Genomic DNA, 15,000 nt, shown 5'->3' with positions numbered 1-15,000 from the left:
ACAGATAAATTCCTAATTCTGAGTATCTGAATTTTTGTGTAGGCTAGTCCACTGGTAGTGTACATAGGAATTTACTCCCTCTTTGCTCGCCATTGATTGAATTTTCAGGCTATATAACGGTAGGGGGCGCTGTTTTACATGTTCTGAAAGAGTATAGAATCTCCAGATCAAAACGCAGGAAAAGAAGAAGCTGAAACAAGCAATAGAAGATTACTCATGCAAATATAAAATAAAGTGATCATCAAACATTAAACAGCATGTTAATAAAAACTGCCAAACGTTTTGTGGACTATGAGGACTATGAAGCTTTGGGGGTGTTTATGGACTCGATCTACTCTACCTGTGTTTGATCATCTTTCTGAATCCCATCCAGACGTAGTCTTTGACAAAAATGCAATTTTCTCAGCTTTTTATTTAAAATGTTACCCACATTTAAGTGTTGATAAAAAACTTACCCACATTTGAGTGTTAATAAAAAAGGATTCATGAAGCTAGAATAAAATGTTTTAAAATAGAAAGAGTTCAAGTACAGTTAAAGTACAGTATTTCAAGTATAAAATATAATACCCAAATAGGAACATAGTAGTATACTTAAATTGCCACAAATAATATTAAAAAAGTAAACTATAAGTGTGATGTTATGTTCACACAAGTACACTAAACTAGTAGTTTACTGATAGTATATTTCAATTTATATACTAAAATGTACTACTAGTATTAAAATAGTAAACTACTAGTATACTTATAAGTTCACTTGTAGTACAGATGCAGTACAAATGAGAAACGAAACTGTGAACTAGTTGTGTACTTAAAGTTTACTACTGTTACACTTATTGTACACTTAAACGTATACTTCAGTTGGGCCAATTTAGTCCCAAGCGGTATTAAAATAGTACACTTACAAGTTTACTACTAGTACATTGATACTAGTATACTTACTACATAAAGTATACTTAAAAAATATACTTTAACATTACTTAAGTATACTTGATAAAATAAACTTGAAGTAAACTTCTTTTTCGTAAGGGTAATGTTATGAAGTGATGAAAATACTATTTTTGCGCCAAAAAACTAAATAACGAATTTATTCAACAATTTCTAGTGATGGGCGATTTCAAAACACTGCTTCATGAAGCTTCGAAGCTTTACAAATCTTTTGTTTCAAATCAGTGGTTTGTAGCGCATATAAAATTGCCAAAGTCATGTGATTTCAGTAAACGAGGCTTTATTACGTGATAAGTGTTTCGAAATTTCAATGGTTCACCACTGACTTTGGCAGTTTGATACACGCTCTGAACCACTGATTCAAAACAAAAGATTCATAAAGATTCAAAGCTTCATGAAGCAGTGTTATGAAAATGGCCATCACCAGATATTGTTGAATAAAGTTGTTATTTTGTTTTTTTTGGCACACAAAAAGTATTCTCGTCACTTCATAACATTAAGGTTGAACCACTGTAGTCACATGAACTGTTTTAAATATGTCTTTAGTAGCTTTCTTGGCACTGAAAGTGTTAAATGTCTTGCTGTCAATAGAGCCCTCACTGAGCCACCGGATTTGATCAAAAATATCTTCATTTGTGTTCTGAAGATGAACGAAGGTCTTACGGGTTTGGAACGACATGAGGGAGAGTAATTAATAACATAAATTTCATTTTTGGGTGAACTAACCCTTTCAGGTGCAGTAAAATTTGCTGCTGTTTGGAGAATGAATTCCAGTAGATTTCAATAGAAATCCACACAATCATTAATTTCATGTGTGGTCAAAAATTCCAAGTTGGTTACTCAAATTCGCCAGATTTGACCAACAGAAAGCTGACTGAAAGTGACTCCTATATGAGCTCCATCATATAATACGTCACTATATTGCTGAAAATGATAAATGGACCTTTTTGCCTGCGTGATTTCACAGAAATGTCACAAATGTGACTGCACCTTTACTCGCGGCAACATAAAATCCAATCAATAATAAAATCTTCACAAGGTACATTTGAGGTAATTAATCAGAAAAGTAAAAAGGTACAGCAGCTTTGTTTTCTGCTAGGCTTCTTTTTCCTCTTTTTTTGGTGGATGATCCAGGCACTTCAATGATTTCCAGGTCTACAGGAGGATTTTTGTTTCAGTATACTAGGCCAAGATCCCTGCAAAGTACAAAATTTACTGTTAGTAACATTATTAAAGTGAAAGTTGTAAAATTAAAATAATTTCCTCAGCCTTGTAACATTACAAACCTGTTTGACTCTGTCTGTGGAACCCAAAAGCAGATCTCAGGCATAATGCAGTCACCGTTCAATTTCATTGCATGAAACACAAACAGAAAAAAAATTGTGTAAATCATTCATTAATCAATTCAAGTCTCATTCAATTCAATGCATCAATCTATGTAAAATGGATAAATATTCTAAGCTCCAAAAATGTCCAAGAAATGATCCTAAAAAGTATCATACGAGTGCACAAATCATGTGTTATGAGTTGTGTTGTAAGTCTTCTGAAGCCACACAATATCTGTCTTTTTTCTTTCTTTGTTTTTATAAAAAAGACTAAACTTGAAGATGTAATTTCAAGTTCAAATGTCTTAAATTCAAATGCAAATGATTAAGGCATAAGAAAAAAGGCATCTAGCATCATTGATGCCACACCTGTCATATTATTTATCTGAGTAACATGAATGAGATTTGAGAGCACGAGGGAAGATTTTCAGAGAATAATGGATTAAATTTGTGTCTGTTCATCACAAATAGCTATTGTATGGCTTCTAAAAACTAGGAATATAGTGTATGAATGGTTTTAAGTTAATTTTGAAGTTTCCTATACCCAATCACTTTTGATAAATGGAAAAGAGCAGCTTAAAATTAAATTAATATCCCTTAACCTTACTTCTAAAACTCACCACATTACAGCACCTTGTATATCTTGATCTGTGAATATCTCCCAAACTGTCATTGAAATTAGATTTACAGTAGGTAGGTAAAGTTAAAAACACAAGTACACAGTCAAACATAGGCTACAATTTCACACAGAAAATTGTAATTCAATACTTAGATGGTTCAGGTACTCTAACATTTCGAGATTATTTCAGAAATGGTTGTTCTGGGAAAACAAAATAACAAAGCTGATTATATCCATGCACAACATTAAAAGATAAAAATGTACTGGCCAGTAAAGAACTTTAAAAGGGTAACGTTACTATTGAAGAGAATCTGTAGTAAATAAACAAAAACTATATTAACCATTTGTGTTATTCTGTATGCCTAATAACAAAAGCCAATGACGACAGGTATCAGCAAACATAGTAATGTTGGCAATTTGAAAACACAATTACGTTGAATGACTAAAAAAAAAAAAAAAAATCTTAGACAATAAGTCAATGAACTCCGTTTGTAGCGTAAAGTTCATTAGATTCGTTAGCATGGCAGCTAAAACGGCTAAATCATTCTTAACGACATACTAAGGGGTAAACACTGTAAAAACATAGTATTGTATAATAAATTAAGATAATGTGTATGTGTTTGCACATATAGTGAGTAGACTGCGTGTTTATATTTCGAGTTTACAAACCTTATAACGGATAGCCGAGCAAACCGCGGATGCGGCGGCAGGCTTTGATGAGGGGAGCCGTTACTTTCAAATCCGATGATGATGATGAGGTGAGCTTTTGTGCGCGCGAGCAGCGCGAGGATCACTGAAGCGATGACAGCAGAGGAATAGCAGCAGTTCCGTGACAGCATAATCATTTTTATCCTCCTCTTGTTTCTTTTTTATATAATAATAATAATAATAATTATTATTATTATTTAAGCTTTAAATTAATCTATAAAATATACAGAATAAATGTATGCCTATGTAGGCTATAAAAAAATAATAATAAATAAATAAATAATAATAATAATAATAATAATAATAATAATACATGTTCAAAGCTGTACATCTTATTGTGGCCTCACAGAACTTTTGGGTTCCTCTAGATGCTGGCTTTTAAAAAAAGAGATCTTCCAGGAACCATGTAAATGTTTACAGATCTTACAAGAACCCTTTTATAGAATTTGAGTTCCTTGAACTTCCCCCAAAGCACTTTGAGGTCTCATAGTAATGAAAAGGTGACTCCAGAACCTCAGAACAGAATACAAAGTGCTTAAAGGATCCTATAAGTACCTGAAAGAACTGTATAAACTGTCAATGGTTCCACCAGTAACCCCACTATAGGAGAAAGAGCTTTGAGGCACTTAAAATACATTTTGAAGTTCCTTGAGTATCCAAAAGGATATTTGAGGCACCTTTAGTTTTTACAGTGTATACTTCACTGTGGACTGCCTTATTTACTGGCACTGTAAATAAAGTATACCCTGCACGTAAGTGCTGTGTGAGTAAGCCATAATTTTTTTTACCCCTTCCTATAACAACCGTTACTTTTCCCCTCCCCTTCACTACAATATTTCATAGATGACTCTCAGAGAGCATCGGCAATTACAAGAAGCATAGGAGAGATGATTGTGAGGGACCTCCAGCCAATCACAGTGGTAGAAGACAGAGGATTTATCGCACTTGTCAAGACTCTTGATCCACGCTACCAAATCCCTAGGTGATGGAGAGTACAATAAACAACATGTATGAAGACTGTAAAGCCAAAGTAATGGCAGCATTACAAAATGAAGACCATGTGATACTCACAACGGATATGTGGACCTCAAGGTCCACAGAGGCTTATCTAACTGTGTCCTGTCATTTTATTAACAACTGGCAAATGCAGGAATTTGAGTTAGAAACCAGCCATTTCAGTGCACAGCATACAGCTGACAATATTAGCGCAGAGCTGAAAAGAATAGCTGAAGAATGGGGCAGAACTCAAACGGTGCTTGCCGTTGTCCCAGATAATGGTGCGAATATGATTTCTGCAGTGTGTAAGGCTGGGTTGAAGCATTACCCATGTTTTGCCCATACATTAAACTTGGTGGTCAAAGATGCAATAAAAGCATATCCTGAGATCTTTCACCTGCTGGAAAAATGCAGAAGCATTGTATCATTTTTCCACCACAGCACAAAAGCCACAGAGAAGCTTAAACACATCCAAAAGCAGCTGAGGGTGACAGAACATAAACTTATAATTTCCGTTGAAACCAGGTGGAATTCAGCTTTCTATATTTTGGAGAGGCTACATGAACAAAAGGAAGCAGTTACAACAGCCCTCTGTCTACTTTGAAAGCGTGACCTGTGCTTTACAAATGAAGAGCGACTTATCCCCCTGACCATTGAGGCCTTGAAACCTTTTGAGGAGGCAACATGTGAAGTATCAGCGGAAAAACACATTTCTATTTCAAAGATCATTCTCCTAATATCACTGCTTCTTAGAGCAACTGCTGCCAGTGAGCGTCAAGGTTGCTCTTTTGCCGCAGAACTGGCACAGCAATGTCAGCGCAGATTCCGTGGGGTTGAAACCATACACAGCCTCGCTGCCAGCACCTTTCTTAACATGAGGTTTAAGCACCTGGCATTTCGTGACAAACATCATGTAGAAGCAGTGAAAAAGCGACTCCTATCTGAAATGCAAGATGTCAACTTGGCCACATCTGAGTTAGCTGCTGCACCACTAGAAGCTACCTCAACATCTGTCCTAAGGTCTGTGTCAGTACAGCAAGCTGTGCCTCATCAGTGACTCCTCAAATGACCCCACGTACTGCATCTAAAGAAGGCATATGGGAGGATTTTGACATCCAGGTTATATCAGCACAACAACAACAATCGGGAAGCAGTGATTCTATAATTGAAATGCGTCGCTATGCTGAGGAGAAAGTAGTTCCCCGAAACCAAGACGCACTAGTTTGGTAGAGAAATCATGAGCAAACCTTCCCAACTCTCAGCAAACTATCAAAAAAATATCTTGGGATCACTGCATCATCTGTTCCATCTGAGAGAATTTTCTCAAAGGCAGGGGAGTTGATCAGTCAAAGAAGAAACAGACTAAAGGGGCTCGCACACCGGACGTGAAGCTCAGTGCCGCGCAGCGCCGCGACACGTCTTTAAAATTTGAACGCATTGTTTTCTATTGTTTTCTGAGTCGTAGCTGGGCGCCGCGGACAGGCGCCGAATGTCGCCTCCGGTGTGCGTACACTCATAGAAAACAATGCGTTCGAATTTTAAAGACGTGGCGCTGAGCTTCACGTCCGGTGTGCGAGCCCCTTTAAGGGGGCTCCTTAAAATTTAAATTTAAATTTGTTTTATTGTTTTATAATGTTTTCTGGGGTGCACTCATATGATAGTTTGCTTTTTACATCAAAAATTGTCATAATTTAGAAATAAAAGGCATTTTTCCTACCCTGACTTTAGCCCTCTGATTTGAACGCTCTGTTTTAAGGGGTGTGTCTATATGAAAAAGTTACTAAGTATTACTCTCTCAGAAACTTTTAGCACGTTTTTACTATTACTGCTCTCAAGGTTAACTAATCGTGAAAAGTGCTGCATTACATTCAGATCTATGGCATTATATTTAGATCGTGACATGAAAGGTTGCAGTGATGAAGATTGTAGTCGATCACAGATGGAGTTTTGACACGAGTCCAGAACTCAGTCACTGATAGACTGTGGGGTTTTAGTGAGCATCAGCTGAAGGGAAATTAAAGGTAGATTACTGTACATCTTCATGACTGTGCACCAGTGTGTACAAGCTTGACAAATGATGAAAATAAGATGATTATTAAAAAGAAAGCTGAACAAGAAAAGCTGCGTAAAAACACTAACTTGAAATTAATACTTGGTTTTAATAAATAGAAACTTACATAGTATAAAAATACAAAATAGAATTGTATTTGGACTCTTTTTATGTAATGTTTATTTAACCAGGAAAATGAAGTGTAACAGACATAAATTTACATTTGATATATTTGTGGATTTATTATTTTGAGATGCATAATTCTTTTTGCTACTTTTAGATGAATGACTTTTGTTACACAGTTAAAGTTTATTGATTTGATATTTTGATTGTTAGTGTTATAAATCCACACTGTAGCAGATTCCAAGAGATCAAGAGCTCAGGACTTTCCATTTCAGCTTATTGTAAGTGTAGTTGTGAACTTGTGCAGTGTAAGTAAAGACAAACATCTTAGACTTAGGGAAGTTAGTGAGGGAAGGGCAAAAAATAGGGAATAGGAATAGGGAACAAGGCAATAAAAGTTGGAATAATTAGTCTTCTAAGGTGCTGGAAACTGACTGTATTCGTACTGTTTTGACATTTATTTATGTTTCTCACTAATAGCAATTTATAAATGTGCAGGAATGAGAGATGAAGTAATACCAATGTTGTCCACCAGAAAGAGACATTGGATAAGAAATCATATATTCTCATAGATCACAATCTGTGTAAATGGTTCAACTTCAATAGATTGACTTGTAGAAATCTGTGATCTCCTAAATATCCTACTTCATGATCATTATGAATGATTGGACATCGCATCGCTAACATTTTTCCACTGTAGTTTTATGGGATCCAGCGAATAAAACCAACTTTACCGCCCAATAAATGTGTCATGCTGTACTGTATGGTAACATTATAAGAAGCTAATGCATGTAATCAATTATTCAGGGACAAACACACAAAACATGCACCGAGCGCGTAACGTGACGTCATCATCGCTCGCGTCACAAATAAAAAGTGAAAGTAAATGAACAGAGTTGATGTTTCTCCGTTTAAACAACGAGGAATATCAATGTGTTTTTAGAGGAACCTTTATAAAATGTAAGTCGTGAATTTACGTGTAGCTACTTGATAGAAAATGTGGAGGAGTTTTTTTTTTTTTTTTTTAATAATTTAATATATAATTAAATGTTGATCAAGGTGCGTGTTCAGGTCTCGAGACTTACTGGTGACTTCCGCATTCTCTGAAGAACGTAAATAATTCTTTGAAATGCGTTTGATATTTTTCTTTTTGAAGCAAATTAACATCGTTATATTGTTTCGTGTTGTCTGTGGTTTATTTGATCATTTGTGTGAACATACAATAACATTGTGTATTTGAGTGAACGCCGCATCTCTTGATCCTGTCTGAGGAAAAGCTGAATTATTGTGTTTGTACAAGATCTTCCATCCAGAGTCAGTGTTGGAGATCAGATTCTGTTTCAACTGTTCAGATTCATCATGGATGACACACAAACATCCAGAGATGAAGATTTTGCTCCAGGATTCAGGTACTTTGAATAAACATTAGATTAAATCACCTTTAAATGATGGTTAAATGTCTGAAGATGGCAAGATATTTTGTTAGGATGCAAAAAGATGATTGATGATAAATGCTTGTAGGACCTTATCTTAAAGTGATTATAATCAAAGGATCAAATCTGTTCTGTTATAGTTCAGCTGATCAGAAGAGATCAGAACCAGAGCCCAGCTGTGTGTCTATGAGGAGTGACGAGTCTATGGATCTGCCAATAGAGTTTAAGAGTGAAGATACACAGACTGATCTCAGGTATAACACTTCTATAAAAATATGATTTTAGTATGGCAGAATACTTAATAACGATAAACAATGTACACGAATAATTATTCATTATCAAAAATTATTCTGATAATGAATAATTATTCTTTTACTTGGTTTATAGTTTTTTTTATCTTTATCTGATATTTAAAGTATATAGTGTTGTTCACACAGAGACACACATCTATGAGAGAGCTTAGTTAAATGTACAGTGTTTGTAGCAACAGTGTAAATGATTAAGTTTTTTAATACAGTAATTTAAATCATTCACTTTAATCTCTCTTTGTTGTAGTTCAGTTGATCAGAAGAGATCAGAATCAGAGTCCAGCTGTGTGTCTATGAGGAGTGACGAGTCTATGGGTCATAAAATACATTTTTCGAGTGGAGATACACAGACTGATCTGAGGTATAACGTTTCTGTAAAAGATATGCATTGATTATGATACAGAATGCTAAAAGACATTGTGCTTATTAACTCATGTAATAATGTGGTATTCTAATTTTACAGCCATGAAGTCCTCAACAGGTTTAGATCAAATCTGAAGAAGAAGTTTGAGTGTCTGTATGAGGGAACAGCACAGCAGGGAAACCCAACACTCCTGAATGAGATCTACACAGAGCTCTACATCACAGAGAGTGAGAGTGGAGAGATCAGTAATGAGCATGAGGTGAGACAGATTGAGACACAATCCAGGAGAGCAGCAACAGAGGACACACCGATCCAATGCAATGACATCTTTAGACCTTTACCTGGACAAGACAAACCCATCAGAACTGTGCTGACAAAGGGAGTCGCTGGCATTGGAAAAACAGTCTCTGTGCAGAAGTTCATCCTGGACTGGGCTGAAGGGAAAGAGAATCAGGACGTCCAGCTCATATTTCCACTTCCTTTCAGAGAGATCAATTTGATGAAGGACAAAACACTCAGTCTTTCTGATCTTCTTCATGCCTTTTTCCCTGAAACAATAGAAATGGAAATATCCAGTGACAAATATAAAGTGTTGTTCATCGTTGATGGTCTGGACGAGTGTCGTCTATCTCTGGATTTTCAGAGCGATGTGAGGTTGTGTGATGTAAGTGAATCAGCCTCAGTGGACGTGCTGCTGACGAACCTCATTGTGGGGAATCTGCTTCCCTCTGCTCTCATCTGGATCACCTCCAGACCAGCAGCAGCTGATCTCGTCCCCTCTGAGTGTGTCCATCGAGTGACAGAGGTACGAGGCTTCAATGAGCCACAGAAGGAGGAATACTTCAGGAAGAGAATCAGTGATCAGAGTCTGGCCAATACAATCATCTCACACCTGAAGTCATCAAGGAGCCTCGACATCATGTGCCACATCCCAGTGTTCTGCTGGATCTCAGCCGCTGTTCTAGAGAAGATGTTGAGCGAAGCAGAGAGTGGAGAGATTCCCAAGTATGGAAGTAATTTAATGCCAAATGTTTTTGAAATAAAAAGCTTGTTGAATTGCACTAATTGAAAAAAAATATGCATTACATTAACTGTACTTGCATTTTTATGCATTGTATTTTTAAGGTTTGCATTTTATGGGCTGAAATTCAACATGGTTGTATATTTAAGCTGTGAATATTTCAATTAAAAATATTTCACACACATTTTCATTATTAAAAATTCAATAATTTATATTCACCTTTCAGATTTCACTTCCAAAATATTCATTCTGTTTAAAAATACAACCTATAAAATTCGACTAGCAATTTTCAGTCCATTTTATTTCGCTTTACAAATTCGCTTCCACAAATTCAGTGGTTCAAATTCGGCAGAAAATTCAACATTTCACATCCGGGAACTGCAGGAAAAGCAGTAGAGTGCCGATACATGATCTCTATCTGCTGTTAGTCTTCTTCACCAGCAGGTGCCGCTAGCGGCTGTTTACGAAGACCAAAGCAACGGCTAGTATGTCATCATTCATTCATAAAAACGGATTTACAGAAATGGAGCAAGCGGTAAGTGAATGTGTGATGATTATCAGGGCCAATATAAATGCAGAAAAGCTGATAAAGACACAAAAGCTGCATTTATGTTTAATTCAGTGTCTTTGTGGTTACCTGTGTAGTCTACATGTAAGCAGCTTTCTCTCCAGTGAACGAAATTATAACGTTATTCCCGAAGCTGGTGTACAGATCAAATGTTAAATCTGAGGTAGACATATATTTCTCTCTGTTGTTTAGTTTCCTCAACTTTATATCGCGGCACTGTGTTGTAATACTAGGGTTTCCCTCATCCGTTATAGGATTCCCCTGCCGTCAGGACATATAAATCTCTTAACACAGCTTAATGGACTCCTACAGTGATATAAAAGACCAAACTCGCACCTCATTTGTGATGTAGGTTTACTATATAGGCTCCAAGAAAGCAGATATTCTCATAAAGTTGTTTTGATTCTGAACGTTTGATATTCGCAAATTTAGGGACCGTCTCTAAAGTTACTACATTGGTATTCACGTTTCTTCCTTCAATAGCGTTTAAAGAGAACGATTTACAGTCACAAAACCAACTCTAAAGTGTTCATCTAGGTCTCAGGTTGAACAGTGATGTGCCTACTCTCTCTCTCGCTCTCTTACACACACACACACACACACACACACACACACACGCGCGAACTCACACAAACTCTTGTAAACGCACATGCACATACATATTCAAACACACCCCACTCAAAGTAGCCTACATACACATATCCTTTTTCTTTTTTTTTCTTTTTTCTTTTTTTACACGTTCATCACACAATTCGTTCTACTTTGTTCATTTTTTTTTTTCCTGCCGATATATTATCCTGCTTATACAAATTTTACATTGGGTTGCCAAAGCATTTATATGAGCAGGAAAAATCAAATTAACAAAGTAGAACAAATTGTGTGATGAATGTGTAAAAAAATAAAGAAAGGTATATGTGTATGTACTTTGAGTTCTGTGTGTTTGAATATGTGTGTGTATGTGTTTGTTTGTTTTGTGTGTGTGTGTGTGTGAGAGAGAGAGAGAGAGAGAGAGAGAGAGTAGGGTGCATCACTGTTCGACCTGACACCTAGATGAACACTTTACAGTTGGTTTTGTGACTGTAAGTCATTCTCATCACATTCTATTGAGCTTTAAATTATGGCATTTTTTGTACGATCCCATACAGTAGTGAAATACATATCAATATTTACATATTACTTGACAGTTTATTTGGAAACACTTTACAATAAGGTTCATAATGTATTTACTTACGTGAACTATCCATGACCAATTTGTTACTGTATTTGGTAATCGTTGTTAACGTTAATAAGCATACAGCAGTTCATTGTTCATTTTAGTTCACAGTGCATAAACTAATGTTAACAAATACAACTCTTTATTTAATAATGTATTAGTAAATGCTGGAATTAACATTAACAAAATTAACAAGTGCTGTAGAAATGCAGTTCATTATTAGTTCATATTAACTAGTTAATATAAAGTGTTACCTTTTATTTGAATAAACATCAAAAATATAAAAGGTCTGCATTATACCTGAGACCTAGATGAACACTTTAGAGTTGGTTTTGTGACTGTAAATCATTCTCTTTAAACGCTATTGAAGGAAGAAACGTGAATACCAATGTTGTAACTTTAGAGACGGTCCCTAAATTTGCGAATATCAAACGTTCAGCATCAAAACAACTTTATGAGAATATCTGCTTTCTTGGAGCCTATATAGTAGGCCTATGTAGTGGCTTGCAAGAAGGCTGGATCTACAGAGAACGGTCAAAGCATTGCAAATACGACAACATTTTAATGCATTGTATGAAGAATGTCAATAAGAACAGTGGCTTGCACAGATCTCCGTGTAGAAATCGCGTTCCGGGGGCACATCGATATGACCACTTTCACAATTAAAGAGGCAAGGGCTCAAGCCATTTTAGGCAATTTAGAAATCCTGGACAGGACGCATCCTGGGAGAATGGCGCATATGGTCACCCTACTATATAGTATAACCTACATCACAAATGAGGTGCGAGTTTGGTCTTTTATATCACTGTAGGAGTCCATTAAGCTGTGTTAAGAGATTTATATGTCCTGACGGCAGGGGAATCCTATAACGGATGAGGGAAACCCTAGTATTACAACACAGTGCCGCAATATAAAGTTGAGGAAACTAAACAACAGAGAGAAATGTCTACCTCAGATTTAACATTTGATCTGTACACCAGCTTCGGGAATAACGTTATAATCTCGTGCACTGGAGAGAAAGCTGCTTACATGTAGACTACACAGGTAACCACAAAGACACTGAATTAAACATAAATGCAGCTTTTGTGTCTTTATCAGCTTTTCTGCATTTATATTGGCCCTGATAATCATCACACATTCACTTACCGCTTGCTCCATTTCTGTAAATCCGTTTTTATGAATGAATGATGACATACTAGCCGTTGCTTTGGTCTTCGTAAACAGCCGCTAGCGGCACCTGCTGGTGAAGAAGACTAACAGCAGATAGAGATCACGTATCGGCACTCTACTGCTTTTCCTGCAGTTCCCGAATTTGTAAAGCGAAATAAAATGGACTGAAAATTGCTAGTCGAATTTTATAGGTTGTATTTTTAAACAGAATGAATATTTTGGAAGTGAAATCTGAAAGGTGAATATAAATTATTGAATTTTTAATAATGAAAATGTGTGTGAAATATTTTTAATTGAAATATTCACAGCTTAAATATACAACCATGTTGAATTTCAGCCCATAAAAATGCAAACCTTAAAAATACAATGCATCAAAATTCAAGCACACTAATGTAATGCATATTTTTTTTCAATTAGTGCAATTCAACAAGCTTTTTATTTCAAAAACATTAGGCATTAATTTACTTCCATACCCAAGACTCTCACTCAAATGTACACACACTTCCTGATCCTTCAGACCAACATAAATCATGAGAAGGACTATGAGAAGAACGTGACAGATGAAGACATGATCCTTAAACTGGGGAAAGTGGCTTTTCAGCAGCTTGTGAAAGGCAATGTGATCTTCTATGAGGAAGACCTGAGAGAGTGTGGCATTGATGTGACAGAAGCATCAGTGTACTCAGGATTGTGCACTCAGATCTTCAGAGAGGAGTTTGGCTGGTATCAGGGGAAAGTCTTCTGCTTTGTTCATCTGAGCATTCAGGAACATCTAGCGGCTCTATATGTGCATCTGTCCTGTACAAACAACAACAGAAATGTGTTTGATCAGAGTTTGCGGTCTAAAGTTAAGGAGAGGTTAAAACATGTTTCATTATCTGAGCTGCATCAGAGAGCTGTGAATGAGGCTCTACAGAGTAAAAATGGACATCTGGACCTTTTCCTGAGGTTTCTTCTGGGTCTGTCAGTGGAGTCTCATCAGATTCTTCTACAAGAACTAATGAAACAGACAAGAAGCAGATCTGACAGCATTGAGAAAACAGTTGAGTACATCAAGAAGAAGATCAGGTCCATTGACTCTCCAGAGAAATCCATCAATCTGTTCCACTGTCTGAATGAACTGGGTGATCATTCACTAGTTGAACAAATACAACAGTATATGACATCTGGAAGAATAAAGGGCGCCAAACTCTCTTCATCTCAGTGGTCAGCTGTAGTTTTTGTGTTGTTGACATCAGAGAAGAAGCTGGATGTGTTTGATATTAATACATTTGTTGGAGGAAACGATAAAGCTGAAGATATGAAAGTTTTTCAGAAGCTGCTGCCTGTGATTAAAGAATCCAGATCAGTTCAGTAAGTATCTTTGAGAACAATCACTTCACTGTTAACACATTAAAAGAGTAAGTAAGGAATAATTGACTCCGGGCCGTTGAATTATTCGAAAATAATGCATGCCCAAATTAGTAATGCGGCCACGACTCAAAGCTGATGTTCTAATAATTCAACGGCCCGGAGTCAATTATTCTGCTTATACTACAGTTACCACACCTCAAAACATTGTTCAGATGTTGTATTTTAAGACATTTGTCATGTTTTTGTCCTTGACAAATTTCTTACACATCTCATCCCAATCCTCTGTTGCTAATCCCAATGCGTCATTTCAGAACTAGTAACAGAGGCTTGAGCCATTGATAGCAGAATAATACAGTTATTAATGCAGTTGAGAGAGAGAGAGAGAGAGAGAGAGAGAGAGAATAAGCAGATGTGAATTAGTCTACTTGAGTCTGTGCATCTCTCAACAGTGTTCAGCAGCATTGTCTCTAATAATATGAAACTGTAAGTTTATCTACATCAAGAACTGCACAGTTATTTCCTCACTGGTGAGAATGTCATGTAGCTTTTAAGTTACTAAACTATTTAACTGATTAATTCATCAGAGCAGCGCGGACAACACGTTTCTGTGTGAGTGTGTGTTTGTACTGTGTGTGTGTGTGTGTGTGTGTGTTTGTACTGTGTGTGTGTGTGTGTGTGTGTGTGTTTGTACTGTGTGTGTGTGTGTGTGTGTGTGTGTGTGTGTTTCAGTGAGAGAGAGTAGGAGAAAGAGAGTATGACCTTTCAGGACATAATAAAACATATTTTGTGGCAAAAACCTTGACA

At 36.5% G+C, this 15,000-nt stretch overlaps 2 protein-coding genes across 3 annotated transcripts in view; one reads left to right on the top strand and one right to left on the bottom strand.

Moving 5' to 3' along the window:
• LOC125248560 (NACHT, LRR and PYD domains-containing protein 12-like) overlaps nucleotides 1–15,000 on the bottom strand; it is a 1,264,817-nt gene that overhangs the window by 483,789 nt on the left and 766,028 nt on the right. The window lies entirely within an intron of this gene.
• LOC125248581 (NLR family CARD domain-containing protein 3-like) lies at nucleotides 7,645–14,209 on the top strand. 2 transcript variants are annotated; one of them, XM_048160573.1, is made up of 6 exons: nucleotides 7,645–7,726; nucleotides 8,067–8,175; nucleotides 8,340–8,453; nucleotides 8,755–8,868; nucleotides 8,971–9,876; nucleotides 13,321–14,209. In XM_048160573.1, the coding sequence occupies exons 1-6, from the start codon at nucleotides 7,666–7,668 to the stop codon at nucleotides 14,198–14,200; spliced, it is 2,184 nt and encodes a 727-aa protein (XP_048016530.1). In that variant the 5' UTR covers nucleotides 7,645–7,665; the 3' UTR covers nucleotides 14,201–14,209. The 2 variants fall into 2 exon arrangements, with proteins under 2 accessions (XP_048016530.1, XP_048016531.1); XM_048160574.1 differs by lacking the exon at nucleotides 7,645–7,726 and having other exon boundaries at nucleotides 8,011–8,175.

This window comes from Megalobrama amblycephala, linkage group LG16, assembly GCF_018812025.1.
Source record: "Megalobrama amblycephala isolate DHTTF-2021 linkage group LG16, ASM1881202v1, whole genome shotgun sequence".
Classification (NCBI taxonomy): domain Eukaryota; kingdom Metazoa; phylum Chordata; class Actinopteri; order Cypriniformes; family Xenocyprididae; genus Megalobrama; species Megalobrama amblycephala.
The sequence above is the reverse complement of the archived record's forward strand: the minus strand, read 5'-3'. Positions and strand labels throughout refer to the sequence as shown.

Bases quoted from the DNA above. Each gene is read 5' to 3' on its own strand.
- LOC125248581 (XM_048160573.1), top strand. From the start codon at position 7,666: ATGTTTCTCCGTTTAAACAACGAGGAATATCAATGTGTTTTTAGAGGA. The intron at 8,454-8,754 runs GTATAACACTTC...TCTTTGTTGTAG, and splicing joins GATACACAGACTGATCTCAG to TTCAGTTGATCAGAAGAGAT. The intron at 9,877-13,320 runs GTATGGAAGTAA...TTCCATACCCAA, and splicing joins GAGAGTGGAGAGATTCCCAA to GACTCTCACTCAAATGTACA.